The sequence below is a fragment of the Panulirus ornatus genome, chromosome 59 (genome assembly GCF_036320965.1).
Source record: "Panulirus ornatus isolate Po-2019 chromosome 59, ASM3632096v1, whole genome shotgun sequence".
In the NCBI taxonomy this organism is placed as follows: Eukaryota; Metazoa; Arthropoda; class Malacostraca; order Decapoda; family Palinuridae; genus Panulirus; species Panulirus ornatus.
This window is the reverse complement of record NC_092282.1, coordinates 7030961-7047203: the sequence shown is the minus strand read 5'-3', so window position 1 is coordinate 7047203 and position 16243 is coordinate 7030961. Positions and strand designations below refer to the sequence as shown.

General features: G+C 40.4%; 1 protein-coding gene across 2 annotated transcripts in view; it reads left to right on the top strand.

The window, feature by feature from the left end:
* The window catches only part of LOC139767069 (uncharacterized), a 120825-nt gene that overhangs the window by 98478 nt on the left and 6104 nt on the right, over nt 1–16243 (top strand). For both annotated transcript variants that reach the window (XM_071696035.1, XM_071696034.1), the window contains one exon: nt 10699–10993. In XM_071696035.1, coding sequence (XP_071552136.1) covers nt 10699–10993 — 295 coding nt within the window. The remainder of the gene's footprint in view (nt 1–10698; nt 10994–16243) is intronic.

Below are 16243 nucleotides of genomic sequence, written 5' to 3'. Positions count from 1 at the left end.
GATTAATATCTTTTTGATGTAAAGCAGTGGTAGTTTGGATTATATTATGGTTCTAGCTGAAGTGAAATGTTTTATTTAGGAAAGGCTGCAATACAGCTTTAGTCAAGAAATTGTGGAACCTTCAAAGAGATCCTTGTTTTTCTTTGAAGATCCCTAGGATTCTAGTATTTGTTAGGACCCAAATGGAACTGCAGATTTTATTTCAGCTTTGATACTAGAAGAAATGAAATTTCACCCCTTAACCATTCTGGAGAGAACCCTGAGTACTTATGCAGAACCTTAGGGTTGCATACTTTATAGGACCTTTTTGCATCAGAAACTTTATGTTATACAATATTTGCAATGGAAAATTTTCACTCTTGTTTGTAACCTAAGAGCTAAGAATTCCTTTTGATAACTGTATTTCTGCATCTCTTCAGAGGTGGAGGGAACGAGAGGTGGGAGACCAAATTGGAAGTGGAAGGACGGAGTGAAAAAGATTTTGAGTGATTGGGGCCTGAACATGCAGGAGGGTGAAAGGCATGCAAGGAATAGAGCGAATTGGAATGATGTGGTATACCAGGGTCGACGTGCTGTCAGTGGATTAAACCAGGGCATGTGAAGCGTGTGGGGTAAACCATGGAAAGTTTTGTGGGGCCTGGATGTGGAAAGGGAGCTGTGGTTTCGGTGCATTATACATGACAGTTAGAGATTGAGTGTGAATGAATGTGGCCTTTGTTGTCTTTTCCTAGCACTGCCTCGTGCGTGTGCGGGGGGGTGTCATTTCATGTGTGGCAGGTTGGCGACGGGAATGAATAAAGGCAGCAAGTATGAATTATGTACTTGTGTATATATGTATATGCCTCTGTATGTATATATATATATGTATACATTGAAATGTATAGGTATGTATATATGTGTGTGTGGATGTGTATGTATATACATGTGTATGTGGGTTGGATGGGCCATTCTTTCATCTGTTTCCGTGCACTACCTCGTATAAGTATAATAGATAAAGTATAAGTGCATATAACTGCATCTCTGAGTATGTGTTGCCATGATAATGATCAGGTGGCTATTTTATCTCAGTTCAGGCAACTTTGCTCAACGCTATAAGAACATGATGCTTTTATTGCCGTCAGCAGTTATATCCTTAAACATTCAGCTGCCTTTAGGAAGCTAAAATTTTCATATAGTGACTTTTAGTTTCCTCAGTTTATAAAATGCTTCAGGTTACATTTTCCCTTCTGAAGGCCGGTGTTAAATGTGGTTTCATCATTGTATAAGCCTCTACACCAAGTGGCGTTTAGTTAGTTTGGTGCATTGCATAGGCGTATACACCAGGTGGCATTTAATTAGTTTGATGATAGAATTGAAGCATACCTTTCATCAGCCATTACAGTTTCATGCATATCATGTGTGCACTTTGTTATGAGTTTGATTTGATAGGCTTAGGTGTTCAGCACAAAAAGGAGAAAGGGAGAGTTCTTTCTTCTTATGAAAGACAAGGGTCTGATACAAGAACTTTGTTTTGAGGCAGGTCTAGATCTCTTTGGATGTGACACTTCAAGTATGTCAAGGCCATCCCTGCATTGCACCCAAATGAATCTTCAGATTCAGTCTATTTTCTGATGGAGTTCCTAGTTCTTTGCTAGTTTGTGGTGTTTTTATTGGCCATAGTCCCTAGTTCTTAATTAGTTTGTGTTTTTATTGGCCCTGTTTGTTATGGCCTTAGACATATAGCTGCCTTTAGGAAGCTGAATTGTTTATTTGGTGACTGTCAGTTTTCTTTAGTTTATAAAGTATGGTAGGTTACATTTGCTTCATTCTTAACCATCTCTAAAGATGGTTTCTTCATCATTGTGTAGGGCTTTACACCAGGGAGGATTTAGTTGGCTTGGTGATAAAATTGATGCATAACTTTCATCTGCCTTTACTGTTTCATATACGTCATGCCTGCAATTTGTTATAAGGTCATTTTATTCTCGTTTTTGTCACATACTTGAAGCTTAGGCATGCTCATGTTCAGCACAAAAAGAGGAAATGGAGAGTTTCTTCTCATGGAAAGACAAGGGTTCCTTGTTTGATGCAATTACTTTGTTTCAGGTGGGTCTAGGTATCTTTGTACAAGACATTAAAGGTATATCAAGGCCTTCCCTGCATTGCACCCACTTGAACCTTCAGATTCAGTTGACATGGTGATAGATTTCCTCGTTCTTGACTAGTTTTTGGTTAACCTTCTAGTTGTTTCTCTTAACTTTCCTAAGGGAAAAGGGGATCTAATTAAGTCTCAAGGCCTGTTTTAGAGCATGCTGAGAATGGATGCTCCAGCAGTTTTGTGATGAAGTTGGTAGCATTACTAACTTGGTAGCATTACCCAACTTTGGCTGAGGTAATGCTATATCTTTGACAGGATTTGCCAGTTAATATTTTGATAATGATTTTTGAAGAGTGTCCTTCCCAGGGACACTGACAATACTCCATCCTGCTTGGTCATGATTATTTGCTTTTAAAGCAGTATAGGTTGGCTACAGGGTCCCATATTTTGGTGTCAGAACTTGAGATATCAGGGATAAGTTATAAGGTTTCTTGTATGGATACTTTATATGCAGTTTTAGGTTAAACCACCTTGATAGTTTTAGACCATGATTGGGTTGGTTCTTTTAACCACTTCTTGGAAGGTTCAGTTGGGGCTCATCCCAAGAAGAGAAATGGCACTAAATGGTAGTAAATTGAGACTCCATATAGCTTTTTTCATTTAGTAGGCTTTAGGTCTTGTTACATGGAAGGAAGGAACCTACCTAATGACACTAGAAGAGGATGTCTTCCCACAGGGTGCCTGGTTTGCCCTGAGTTTAAATTTTCTCTTCCCTAGCAAGCATACTAATTAGAGATGAAATTTGATCGCAAACCAGTGTCTAAAGAATTAGGACAGTAATTCTGTATTAGGAGAGGTCCCTCAGGACTCTCAAGGATATTGCAGTTGCTTTGAGAAGGAAGATTATACTTTTCTTGAACCTTGCGAGACCATACTTTTGTTGGGAAGAGAAGCTGTATTAACCTGGTAGCTTCAAGACTTAATAAGCCATGATGTCAGAACTTTAGGGTGACTAGATTTGGAAAAAATGTGTGAAAGGAGAGAGTTGAGAGTAGTTGTGAATAAGAATAAGGTTATAAGTTCAGTAGGGTTGAGAGAGAAGTTAATTGGGATGTAAGTTTGAATGGAGAAAAATTGGAGGAAGTGAAGTGTTTTAGATATCTGGGAGTGGACTTAGCAGCAAATGGAACCGTGGAAGTGGAAGTGGGTCACATGGTTGGGTAGGGAGCGAAGGTTCTGGAAACGATGAAGAACATGCGGAAGGAGAGAACGTTATCTCAGAGAGGAACAGTAGTTCCAGGAGTACTATATGGTTGCGAGGCATGGACTATAGTTAGGGTTGTATGGAGGAGGGTCGATGTATTGGAAACAAAATGTTTAAGGACAGTATGTAGTGTGAGGTGGTTTGATCGAGTAAGTTATGAAAGGGTAAGAGAGATTAATGAAAATGAAAAGAATGTGGTTGAGAGAGCAGAAGAAGGTGTGTTGAAATGGCTTCGACGTATGGAGATAATGAGTGAGGAAAGATTGACAAAGAGGATATATGTGTCAGAGGTGGAGGGAACTAGAAGCAAGAAACCAAATTGGAGTTGGAAGGATGGAGTAAAAAAGATTTTGAGCAATCGGGGCCTGAACATACAGGAGGGTGAGAAACGTGCAAGGAATAGAGTGATTTGGAATGATGTGTTATACTGGGGATGACGTACTGTCACAGGACTGAACCAGGGCCTGTGAAATGACTGGAATAAACCATGGAAAGGTCTGTGGGGCCTGGATTTGGATAAGGAGCTGTGGTTTTGGTGCATTACACATGACAGCTAGAGACTGAGTGTAAATGATTGTGGCTTTTTTGTCTGTTTTCCTGGTTCTACCTCATTGAAGCTGGGGGTAGCGATGCTGTTTCCTCGTGGGTGGGGTGGCTCCAGGAATGGATGAAGGCAAGCAAGTATGAATATGCACATGTGTATTTATGTATACATCTTTGTATGTGTATGTATATATATATATATATTTTTTTTTTCGCTGTCTCCCGCGTTTGCGAGGTAGCGCAAGGAAACAGACGAAAGAAATGGCCCAAACCACCCCCATACACATGTATATACATACGTCCACACACGCAAATATACATACCTACACAGCTTTCCATGGTTTACCCCAGACACTTCACATGCCCTGATTCAATCCACTGACAGCACGTCAACCCCGGTATACCACATCGATCCAATTCACTCTATTCCTTGCCCTCCTTTCACCCTCCTGCATGTTCAGGCCCCGATCACACAAAATCTTTTTCACTCCATCTTTCCACCTCCAATTTGGTCTCCCACTTCTCCTCGTTCCCTCCACCTCCGACACATATATCCTCTTGGTCAATCTTTCCTCACTCATTCTCTCCATGTGCCCAAACCATTTCAAAACACCCTCTTCTGCTCTCTCAACCACGCTCTTTTTATTTCCACACATCTCTCTTACCCTTACGTTGCTTACTCGATCAAACCACCTCGCACCACACATTGTCCTCAAACATCTCATTTCCAGCACATCCATCTTCCTGCGCACAACTCTATCCATAGCCCACGCCTCGCAACCATACAACATTGTTGGAAACACTATTCCTTCAAACATACCCATTTTTGCTTTCCGAGGTAATGTTCTCGACTTCCACACATTCTTCAAGGCTCCCAGGATTTTTGCCCCCTCCCCCACCCTATGATCCATTTCCGCTTCCATGGTTCCATCCGCTGCCAGATCCACTCCCAGATATCTAAAACACTTTACTTCCTCCAGTTTTCCTCCATATATATATATATATATATATATATATATATATATATATATATATATATATATATATATATAGGTAGCGGGTGGCTGGAAATCCTCCCCTCTCATTTTTTTTTTTTTTTTTTCTCCAAAAGAAGGAACAGAGAAAGGGGCCAGGTGAGGATATTCCCTCTAAGGCCCAGTCCTCTGTTCTTAACGCTACCTCGCTAATGCGGGAAATGGCGAATAGTATGAAAGAAAAGAATATATATATTTTTTTTTTTTTTTTTTTATACTATTCGCTATTTCCCGCGATAGCGAGGTAGCGTTAAGAACAGAGGACTGGGCCTTTGAGGGGATATCCTCACCTGGCCCTCTTCTCTGTTCCTTCTTTTGGAAAATTAAAAGAAAAAAAAAACGAGAGGGGAGGATTTCCAGCCCCCCGCTCCCTTCCCTTTTAGTCGCCTTCTACGACACGTAGGGAATACGTGGGAAGTATTCTTTCTCCCCTATCCCCAGGGATATATATATATATATATATATATATATATATATATATATATATATATATATATATATATATATATATATTTTTTTTTTCTTTTTTCACTCTGCCATTTCCCGCATTAGCGAGGTAGTGTTGAGAACAGATGACTGAGCCTTTGAGGGAGTATCCTCACTTGGCCCCCTTCTCTGTTCCTCTTTTGGAAAATTAAAAAAAAAAAGAGAGGGAAGGATTTCCAGCCTCCTGCTCCCTCCCCTTTTAATCGCCTTCTACGACACGCAGGGAAAACGTGGGAAGCATTCTTTATTTATTTATTATACTTAATTGCAGTCTCCCACATCATCAAGGTAGCGCAAGGAAACAGACAGAGAACGGCCCAATCCACCCACGTACACATATATATACATAAACGCCCATACATGCATATGTGCATACATATACATTTTAACGTATACATACATATACATACACAGACATATACATATAAACACACGTACATATTCATACTTGCTGCCTTCATCCATTCCCACCACCACCCTGCCATACATGAAATAGCAAAAATGGGTATGTTTGAAGGAATAGTGGTTCCAACAATGTTATGTGGTTGTGAGGCATGGGCTATAGATAGGATTGCATGGAGGAGGGTGGATGCGTTGGAAATGAGATGTTTGAGGACAGTACGTGGTGTGAGGTGGTTTGATCGAGTAAGTAATGAAAGGGTAAGAGAGATATGTGGTAATAAAAAGAGTGTGGTTGAGAGAGCAGAAGAGGTGGAGGAATGAGAAGTGGGAGACGAAATTAGAGGTGGAAGGATGGAGTGAAAAAGATTTTGAGCAGTCAGGGCCTGAACATACAGGAGGGTGAAAAGCACGCAAGGAATAGAGTGAATTGGAACAATGTGGTATACTGGGGTCGACATGCTGTCAGTGGATTGAAGCAGGGCATGTGAAGCATCTATGGTAAACCATGGAAAGTTTTGTGGAGCCTAGATGTGGAAAGGGAGCTGTGGTTTCGGTGCATTACAGGTGACAGCTAGAGACTGAGTTTGAATTAATGTGGCCTTTTGTCCTTTCCTAGCACTACCTTGCGGGGGAAGTGGGGATGCTATTTCATGTGTGGCAGGGTGGCAATGGGAATGGATGAAGGCAGCAAGTATGAATTATGTACATGTGTATATATGTATATGTCTGTGTATGTATATATTTGTATACGTTAAAATGTATAGGCATGTACATGTGCATGTGTGGATGTGTATGTATATACATGTGTATGTGGATGGGTTGGGCCGTTCTTTTGTCTGTTTCCTTGCACTACCTCGCTAATGCAGGAGATAGCGACAAAGCATAATGAATAAATTTTATAATATATATATGTAATGTATATGAGTGGATGGGCCATTCTTTGTCTGTGTCCTGGTGCTACCTCACTGATGCAGGAAAGAGCGATTAAGTGTGATGAAATTAATGATACATCTTCAGTTTACTTATGAGGATGTTCTTGTACATCTCTCACAGTATGGTCAGATGATAACTTGTGGGAATGATCTTGTACATCTCTCACAGTATGGTCAGATGATAACTTTTTAATTCATGTGGTTACTTTAATCTATGGTGATTTCTGGATGTTTATACAGTATCTTAGAAAAAAGAAATTTGTGCCTCTTGTTTTTGAGTTCTTTAAAACAATAAAATCACCTTTCTGTTACCCTTCTAAATTGTTCTTTCTCTTGGGTGAAAGGGTAGCCAGATAGAAAAATAAATTCTTATTAAAAAACAACAATTTTCACTTTTGATGTGCTGCAGACAATTGTCTGTGTACCAAAAGTTCTATTATCTAGCATCTGTGAGACTCTTTCTCTTGTGTGAAAGGGTAGCCAGATAGAAAAATAAATTCTTATTAAAAAAACAATTTTCACTTTTGATGTGTTGCAGACAATAGTCTGTGTACCAAAAGATCTATATATTATGAGAACATACCTTTGACAATGGTTCCCCCCAAATATTTTACTGGAAATTGTCATAGCACCATATTAGTGTTTCAAAGTTCAGTGTTTTTGTAACTATGTGTAATATTTTTAAACAATGCAGAAATGAAGATGGAAAATGAAAGTTAATCAATTGCAATTGAACCAAACCGATCCATTTTTAGATCGTTTCAATTTGAACCATTCCTACAGAATGATGTCCATCTTATCTAATTTAGCTTTTGCAAAAAATTTTCATTTAGCAACGGAGTTTTCTTGTTCTGATTCAGCCAAAGAAATTTTAATTGGCATCGAGAGTAGGCAGAAACATGTCTGAGAAAGAAGTACAGAAAGCAGTTTAAACAATATGCATTTGTGTGGAGAAATATTGGAAATTCCAAGTTAAAGAGCTTTTAGGTCTGTTAAATGCTGGATGATAAGGCTTTTTGACATCTGTTCAGGATCATTAGACAGAGATAAGAAAATAGTGTTTTTGAACATTAATTTTCTTGAAGAGATGCAGGTATTGTATTTGGATGGAATTTCATTGTGAATATACACTGAATATTCAGGAAACATTTCATTATCTAGTTGTTTCAAGGACATTTGTTCAGCCTTGCCATTTTTGGCTAATTCTCATGTTTGATACTCAAAGGGAGGGAGGTAGGTGCACTCTTTATCTCCCCTTCTCTTTTCTTTCCCTGATCAGTCATCTGAAATCATATCCATGGGAAAAGGAGGTATTGCAAGGTTGCACGATTAATTGGGTATGTTTTATGTAAAAGCATTTTTGTGAGCTGCTAATTGTTAATTGGTTGAATGTTAACTGATAGGCTGTTTTATATGTTTGCTTGATGCTGAGTTTGTTTCATGTTTTTTAGTTGATGATGTAAATTTACTCAAATATTCATATTTTGACAGGATAGAAGTCTTCCTTAAGTTGTACATGAGGTAATCTAATTGTGCAACATTTTGTTGCAATTATCATTTACCTTAAATGATATATACTTTGATGTTAAATGTTCATAAGTCCCACTTTACCATTTATTACATGTGTGTTTTACATGTTTGCACATATATATTAGAAATTATTTTTCTGTATAGTAGGTTCACAGTGATTATGACTGGCTTTAAGTTAAATCTGCATAGATCAGCATTGGTGTTACTGAATGATGAAATTAGCATTTTGAACTTACTTACTGAATTACCTGCCTCAGATGTTCTTCCTGTTACTGAAATTGAAGACATCTAAAATTTAGGGCAGGTATATACTTATGAAGAATGTGTGGAAGGAGAGAACCTTTTCTTGGAGAGCAAAAATGAGGCATGGGCTATAGATAGGGCTGTATGGAGAAGGATGGATGTGTTGGAAATGAAATGTTTGAGGACAGTATGTGGTGTGAGGTGGTTTGATCGAGTAAGTAATGAAAGTATGCTAACATGGGAAACAGTGAACAAGTATGAAAATAAAAGTAAACAAATGAATATATATTTTTCTTTGTTTTGTTTTTAGTACTTTATCACCATTTCCTGCATTATTGAGGTAGTGCCAGGAAACAGGCTAAGAGAGAGACATACACGCAAGGAACAGAGAAGGGGGCCAGGTGAGGATTTCCCTCAAAGGCCCAGTCCTCTGTTCTTAACGCTACCTCGCTATCGCGGGAGATGGCGAATAGTATGAAAAGAAAAAAAAAAAAAATATATATATATATATATATATATATATATATATATATATATATATATATATATATATATATATATATATATATATCGCTACCTCGCTAATGCGGGAAATGGCGAATGGTTTAAAAGAATATATATATAATATATAGATATTTCTATTATTATTATACTTAGTCGCTGTCTCCCGCCTTAACAAGGTAGTGCAAGGAAACAGATTAAAGAATGGCCCAACCCACCCTCATACACATGTATGTACAAAAATGCCCACACACACACATATACATATCTTTACATTTCAACGTATACATACACAAACACATACATATATACACGTGCATATTCGTACTTGCTGCCTTCATCCATTCCCGTCGCCACCCCACCACACATGAAAAACATCACACACACACACACACACACACACACACACCATGAGGTAGGACTAGGAAAGACAACAAAGGCCACATTCGTTCACACTCAGTCTCTAACTGTCGTGTGTAATGCACGGAAACCACGGCTCCCTTTCCACATCCAGGCCTCACAAAAGTTTCCATGGTTTACCCCAGATGCTTCACATTCCCTGGTTCAATCCATCGACAGCATGTCGACCACGATAAACCACATTGTTCCAATTCACTCTATTCATTGCATGCCTTTCACCCTCCTGTATATTCAGGCCCCGATTGCTGAAAATCTTTTTCACTACATCCTTCCACCTCCAGTTTGGTCTCCCACTTCTCCTCGTTCCCTCTACCTCTGACACATATATCCTCTTTGTCAATCTTTCCTCACTCATTCTCTCCATGTTTCCAAACAATTTTAATGCACCCTCTTCCACTCTTTCAACCACACTCTTTTTATTACCACACATCTTTCTTACCCTTTCATTACTTACTCGATCAAACCACCTCACAAAACATATAGTCCTCAAACATTTCATTTCCAACAAATCCACCCCCGTCCATACAACCTTATCTATAGCCCGTGTCTTGCAACCATATAACATTGTTGGAACTACTATTCCTTCAAACATACCCATTTTTGCTCTCTGAGATAACATTCTCTCCTTCCACACGTTCTTCATAGCTCCTAGAACCTTTGCCCCTTCCCCCACCCTGTGACTCACTTCCGCTTCCATGGTTCCATATGCTGCCAAATCCACTCCCAGATATCTAAAACACTTCACTTCCTCCAGTTTTTCTCCATTCAAATTTAATCCTAATTAACTTGTCCCTCATCCCTACTGAACCTAATAATATATAAGGGAGAAAGAATTCTTCCCATGTATTCCCCGCATGTCGTAGAAGGTGACTAAAGGGGGCAGGAGCGGGGGGGCTGGAAACCCTCCCCTCTTTGTATTTCAATTTCTAAAAGAGGAACAGAAGAAGTAGTCAAGTGGGGAGTGTTCATCCTCCTCAAAGGCTCAGATTGGATTGTCTGAATGTGTGGATGTAAACAAGATGAGAAGAAAGGAGCGATAGGTAGTATGTTTGAGGAAAGAGACCTGGATGTTCTGGCTCTGAGTGAAACAGAGCTCAAGGGTGGCTATGAATGCTGGGTACAATATTTTTTCTTTGCCATTAATGGTTGACAAGGATTGATTTTCTTTGAACTGCAGGTTTATGTTCGGTTCCTAGAATGTCATTGTACATTGTAGTAATTTCATAACAGTGAACTATTTATCTAACTAATGTTGTCCTTGAGCAGAAGCACAGCGGAGTGACAGATGCAGCCATGCAGGCAGAACTTCAACGAGGTCACTCTCTCCATCGGATGGGAGCCGCATCCTCTCCAACCTCTTGCCCACACGGAGGGGGCTCACCTGCACCGGGGATCATATCCCCTTGTCCAGCATCCATGCTTGGGGGCTCTATAGCAGGGGGCTCACCTTGCCGGTCCCCTCTTCCCCAGTCACCAAGCCCTCATCACCAGCAGACCATTCCCCTGATCTCACCAACATCCTCTCCACCAGTTCCCCCGACCACACCACCATCGATACCAAGTAATTTCAAGTATTATTTTTTCTTCCTCATCCTTGTACCATTTATCTATGATGGTATTTTTGTCAAGAGCTTAATATTTGTTGTGTGGCCTGTTTAGTTCTGAATTATCATATATGTATTTTGATAGTTTTTCATATATATATATATATATATATATATATATATATATATATTTTTTTTTTTTTTTTTTTTTTTTTTTTTTTTGCCGCTGTCTCCCGCGTTTGCGAGGTAGCGCAAGGAAACAGACGAAAGAAATGGCCCAACCCACCCCCATACACATGTATATACATACGTCCACACACGCAAAATATACATACCTACACAGCTTTCCATGGTTTACCCCAGACGCTTCACATGCCCCGATTCAATCCACTGACAGCACGTCAACCCCGGTATACCACATCGCTCCAATTCACTCTATTTCTTGCCCTCCTTTCACCCTCCTGCATGTTCAGGCCCCGATCACACAAAATCTTTTTCACTCCATCTTTCCACCTCCAATTTGGTCTCCCTCTTCTCCTCGTTCCCTCCACCTCCGACACATATATCCTCTTGGTCAATCTTTCCTCACTCATTCTCTCCATGTGCCCAAACCATTTCAAAACACCCTCTTCTGCTCTCTCAACCACGCTCTTTTTATTTCCACACATCTCTCTTACCCTTACGTTACTTACTCGATCAAACCACCTCACACCACACATTGTCCTCAAACATCTCATTTCCAGCACATCCATCCTCCTGCGCACAACTCTATCCATAGCCCACGCCTCGCAACCATACAACATTGTTGGAACCACTATTCCTTCAAACATACCCATTTTTGCTTTCCGAGATAATGTTCTCGACTTCCACACATTCTTCAAGGCTCCCAGAATTTTCGCCCCCTCCCCCACCCTATGATCCACTTCCGCTTCCATGGCTCCATCCGCTGCCAGATCCACTCCCAGATATCTAAAACACTTCACTTCCTCCAGTTTTTCTCCATTCAAACTCACCTCCCAATTGACTTGACCCTCAACCCTACTGTACCTAATAACCTTGCTCTTATTCACATTTACTCTTAACTTTCTTCTTTTACACACTTTACCAAACTCAGTCACCAGCTTCTGCAGTTTCTCACATGAATCAGCCACCAGCGCTGTATCATCAGCGAACAACACCTGACTCACTTCCCAAGCTCTCTCATCCCCAACAGACTTCATACTTGCCCCTCTTTCCAAAACTCTTGCATCCACCTCCCTAACAACCCCATCCATAAACAAATTAAACAACCATGGAGACATCACACACCCCTGCCGCAAACCTACATTCACTGAGAACCAATCACTTTCCTCTCTTCCTACACGTACACATGCCTTACATCCTCGATAAAAACTTTTCACTGCTTCTAACAACTTGCCTCCCACACCATATATTCTTAATACCTTCCACAGAGCATCTCTATCAACTCTATCATATGCCTTCTCCAGATCCATAAATGCTACATACAAATCCATTTGCTTTTCTAAGTATTTCTCACATACATTCTTCAAAGCAAACACCTGATCCACACATCCTCTACCACTTCTGAAATCACACTGCTCTTCCACAATCTGATGCTCTGTACATGTGTATATATATATATATATATATATATATATATATATATATATATATATATATATATATATATATATATATATATATTTTTTTTTTTTTTTTTTTTTCAAACTATTCGCCATTTCCCGCGTTAGTGAGGTAGCGTTAAGAACAGAGGACTGGGCCATTGAGGGAATATCCTCACCTGGCCCCCTTCTCTGTTCCTTCTTTTGGAAAATTAAAAGAAATTGAGAGGGGAGGATTTCCAGCCCCCCGCTCCCTCCCCTTTTAGTCGCCTTCTACGACACGCAGGGAATACGTGGGAAGTATTCTTTCTCCCCTATCCCCAGGGAAAATATATATATATATATATATATATATATATATATATATATATATATATATATATATATATATATATATTATTTTTATTTTTTATTTTGCTTTGTCGCTGTCTCCCGCGTTGCGAGGTAGCGCAAGGAAACAGACGAAAGAAATGGCCCAACCCACCCCCATACACAGTGCATATACATACACGTCCACACACGCAAATATACATACCTATACATCTCAATGTACACATATATATACACACACAGACACATACATATATATCCATGCACACAATTCACACTGTCTGCCTTTATTCATTCCCATCTCCACCTCGCCACACATGGAATACCATCCCTTTCCCCCCTCATGTGTGCGAGGTAGCACTAGGAAAAGACAACAAAGGCCCCATTCGTTCACACTCAGTCTCTAGCTGTCATACAATAATGCCCGAAACCACAGCTCCCTTTCCACATCCAGGCCCCACACAACTTTCCATGGTTTACCCCAGACGCTTCACATGCCCTGATTCAATCCACTGACAGCACGTCAACCCCGGTATACCACATCGATCCAATTCACTCTATTCATTGCCCTCCTTTCACCCTCCTGCATGTTCAGGCCCTGATCACACAAAATCTTTTTCACTCCATCTTTCCACCTCCAATTTGGTCTCCCACTTCTCTCATTCCCTCCACCTCCGACACATATATCCTCTTGGTCAATATTTCCTCACTCATTCTCTCCATGTGCCCAAACCATTTCAAAACACCCTCCTCTGCTCTCTCAACCACTCTCTTTTTATTTCCACACATCTCTCTTACCCTTACATTACTTACTCGATCAAACCATCTCGCACCACACATTGTCCTCAAACATCTCATTTCCAGCACATCCACCCTCCTGCACACAACTCTATCCGTAGCCCACGCCTCGCAACCATACAACATTGTTGGAACTACTATTCCTTCAAACATACCCATTTTTGTTTTCCGAGATAATGTTCTCGACTTCCACACATTCTTCAAGGCTCCCAGGATTTTCGCCCCCTCCCCCACCCTATGATTCACTTCCGCTTCCATGGTTCCATCTGCTGCCAGATCCACTCCCAGATATCTAACACACTTTACTTCCTCCAGTTTTTCTCCATTCAAACTTACCTCCCAATTGACTTGACCCTCAACCCTACTGTACCTAATAACCTTGCTCTTATTCACATTTACTCTTAACTTTCTTCTTTCACACACTTTACCAAACTCAGTCACCAGCTTCTGCAGTTTCTCACATGAATCAGCCACCAGCGCTGTATCATCAGCGAACAACAACTGACTCACAACCATATAACATTGTTGGAACCACTATTCCTTCAAACATACCCATTTTTGCTTTCCAAGATAACGTTCTTGACTTCCATACATTTTTCAACGCTCCCAGAACTTTCGCCCCCTTCCCCACCCTATGATTCAATTCTGCTTCCATGGTTCCTTCCGCTGCCAAATCGACTCCCAGATATCTAAAACACTTCACTTCCTCCAGTTATTCTCCATTTAAACTTACCTCCCAATTGACTTGTCCCTCAACCCTACTGTACCTAATAACCTTGCTCTTATTCACATTTACTCTCAGCTTTCTTCTTTCACACACTTTACCAAACTCAGTCACCAGCTTCTGCAGTTTCTCACCCAAATCAGCCACCAGCGCTGTATCATCAGCTAACAACAACTGACTCACTTCCCAAGCTCTCTCATCCACAACAGACTGCATACTTGCCCCTCTTTCCAAAACTCTTGCATTCACCTCTCTAACAACCCCATCCATAAACAAATTAAACAACCATGGAGACATCATGCACCCCTGCTGCGAACCAACATTCACTGAGAACCAATCACTTTTCTCTCTTCCTATTCATACACATGCCTTACATCCTCGATAAAAACTTTTCACTGCTTCTAACAACTTGCCTCCCACACCATATATTCTTAATACCTTCCACAGAGCATCTCTATCAACTCTATCATATGCCTTCTCCAGATCCATAAATGCTACATACAAATCTATTTGCTTTTCTAAGTATTTCTCACATACATTCTTCAAAGCAAACACCTGATCCACACATCCTCTACCACTTCTGAAACCACACTGCTCTTCCCCAATCTGATGCTCTGTACATGCCTTCACCCTCTCAGTCAATACCCTTCCATATGATTTCCCAGGAATACTCAACAAACTTATACCCCTTTAATTTGAGCACTCACCTTTGTCTCCTTTGGCTTTGTACAATGGCACTATGCAAGCATTCCGCCAATCCTCAGGCACCTCACCGTGAGTCATATATATACATTAAATAACCTTACCAACCAGTCAACAATACAGTCACCCCCTTTTTTGATAAATTCCACTGCAGTACCATCCAAACCCACTGCCTTGCCAGCTTTCATCTTCCATAAAGCTTTTACTACCTCTTCTCTGTTTACCAAATCATTCTCCCTAACCCTCTCACCTTGCACACCACCTCAACCAAAACACCCTATATCTGCCACTCTATCATCAAACATATTCAACAAACCTTCAAAATACTCACTCCATCTCCTTCTCACATCACCACTACTTGTTATCACCTTCCCATTAGCCCCCTTCACTGATGTTCCCATTTGTTCCCTTGTCTTATGCACTTTATTTACCTTCTTCCAAAACATCTTTTTATTCTCCCTAGAATTTAATGATACTCTCTCACCCCAACTCTCATTTGCCCTCTTTTTCACCTCTTGCACCCTTCTCTTGACCTCCTGCCTCTTTCTTTTATACATCTCCCACTCATTTGCATTATTTCCCTGCAAAAATCATCCAAATGCCTCACTCTTCTCTTTCACTAATACTCTTACTTCTTCATCCCACCACTCACTACCCTTTCTAATCTGCCCACCTCCCACGCTTCTCATGCCACAAGCATCTTTTGCGCAAGTCATCACTGCTTCCCTATATATACAGGAGGTGAGAGGCATGCAAGGAATAGAGTGAATTGGAACGAGGTAGCATCAAGAACAGACGACTGAGCCTTAAGAGGGAAAATCCTCACATGGTACCCTTCTCTGTTCCTTCTTTTGGCAAAGTAAAAACTGAAGGGGAGGATTTCCAGCCTCATATATGTTTGTGTGTGTGTGTGTGATGTGGTTTGATCAAGTAAGTATTGTAAGGGTGAGAGAGATGTAATAAAAGTAGTGTGGTTGAGAGAGAGAGTAGAAGAGGGTGTGTTGAAATGGTTAGGACATATGGAACGAATGAGTGAGAAAAGTTGCCAAAGAGGATATATATGTCAGAGGTGGAGGGAACAAGGAGAAGCA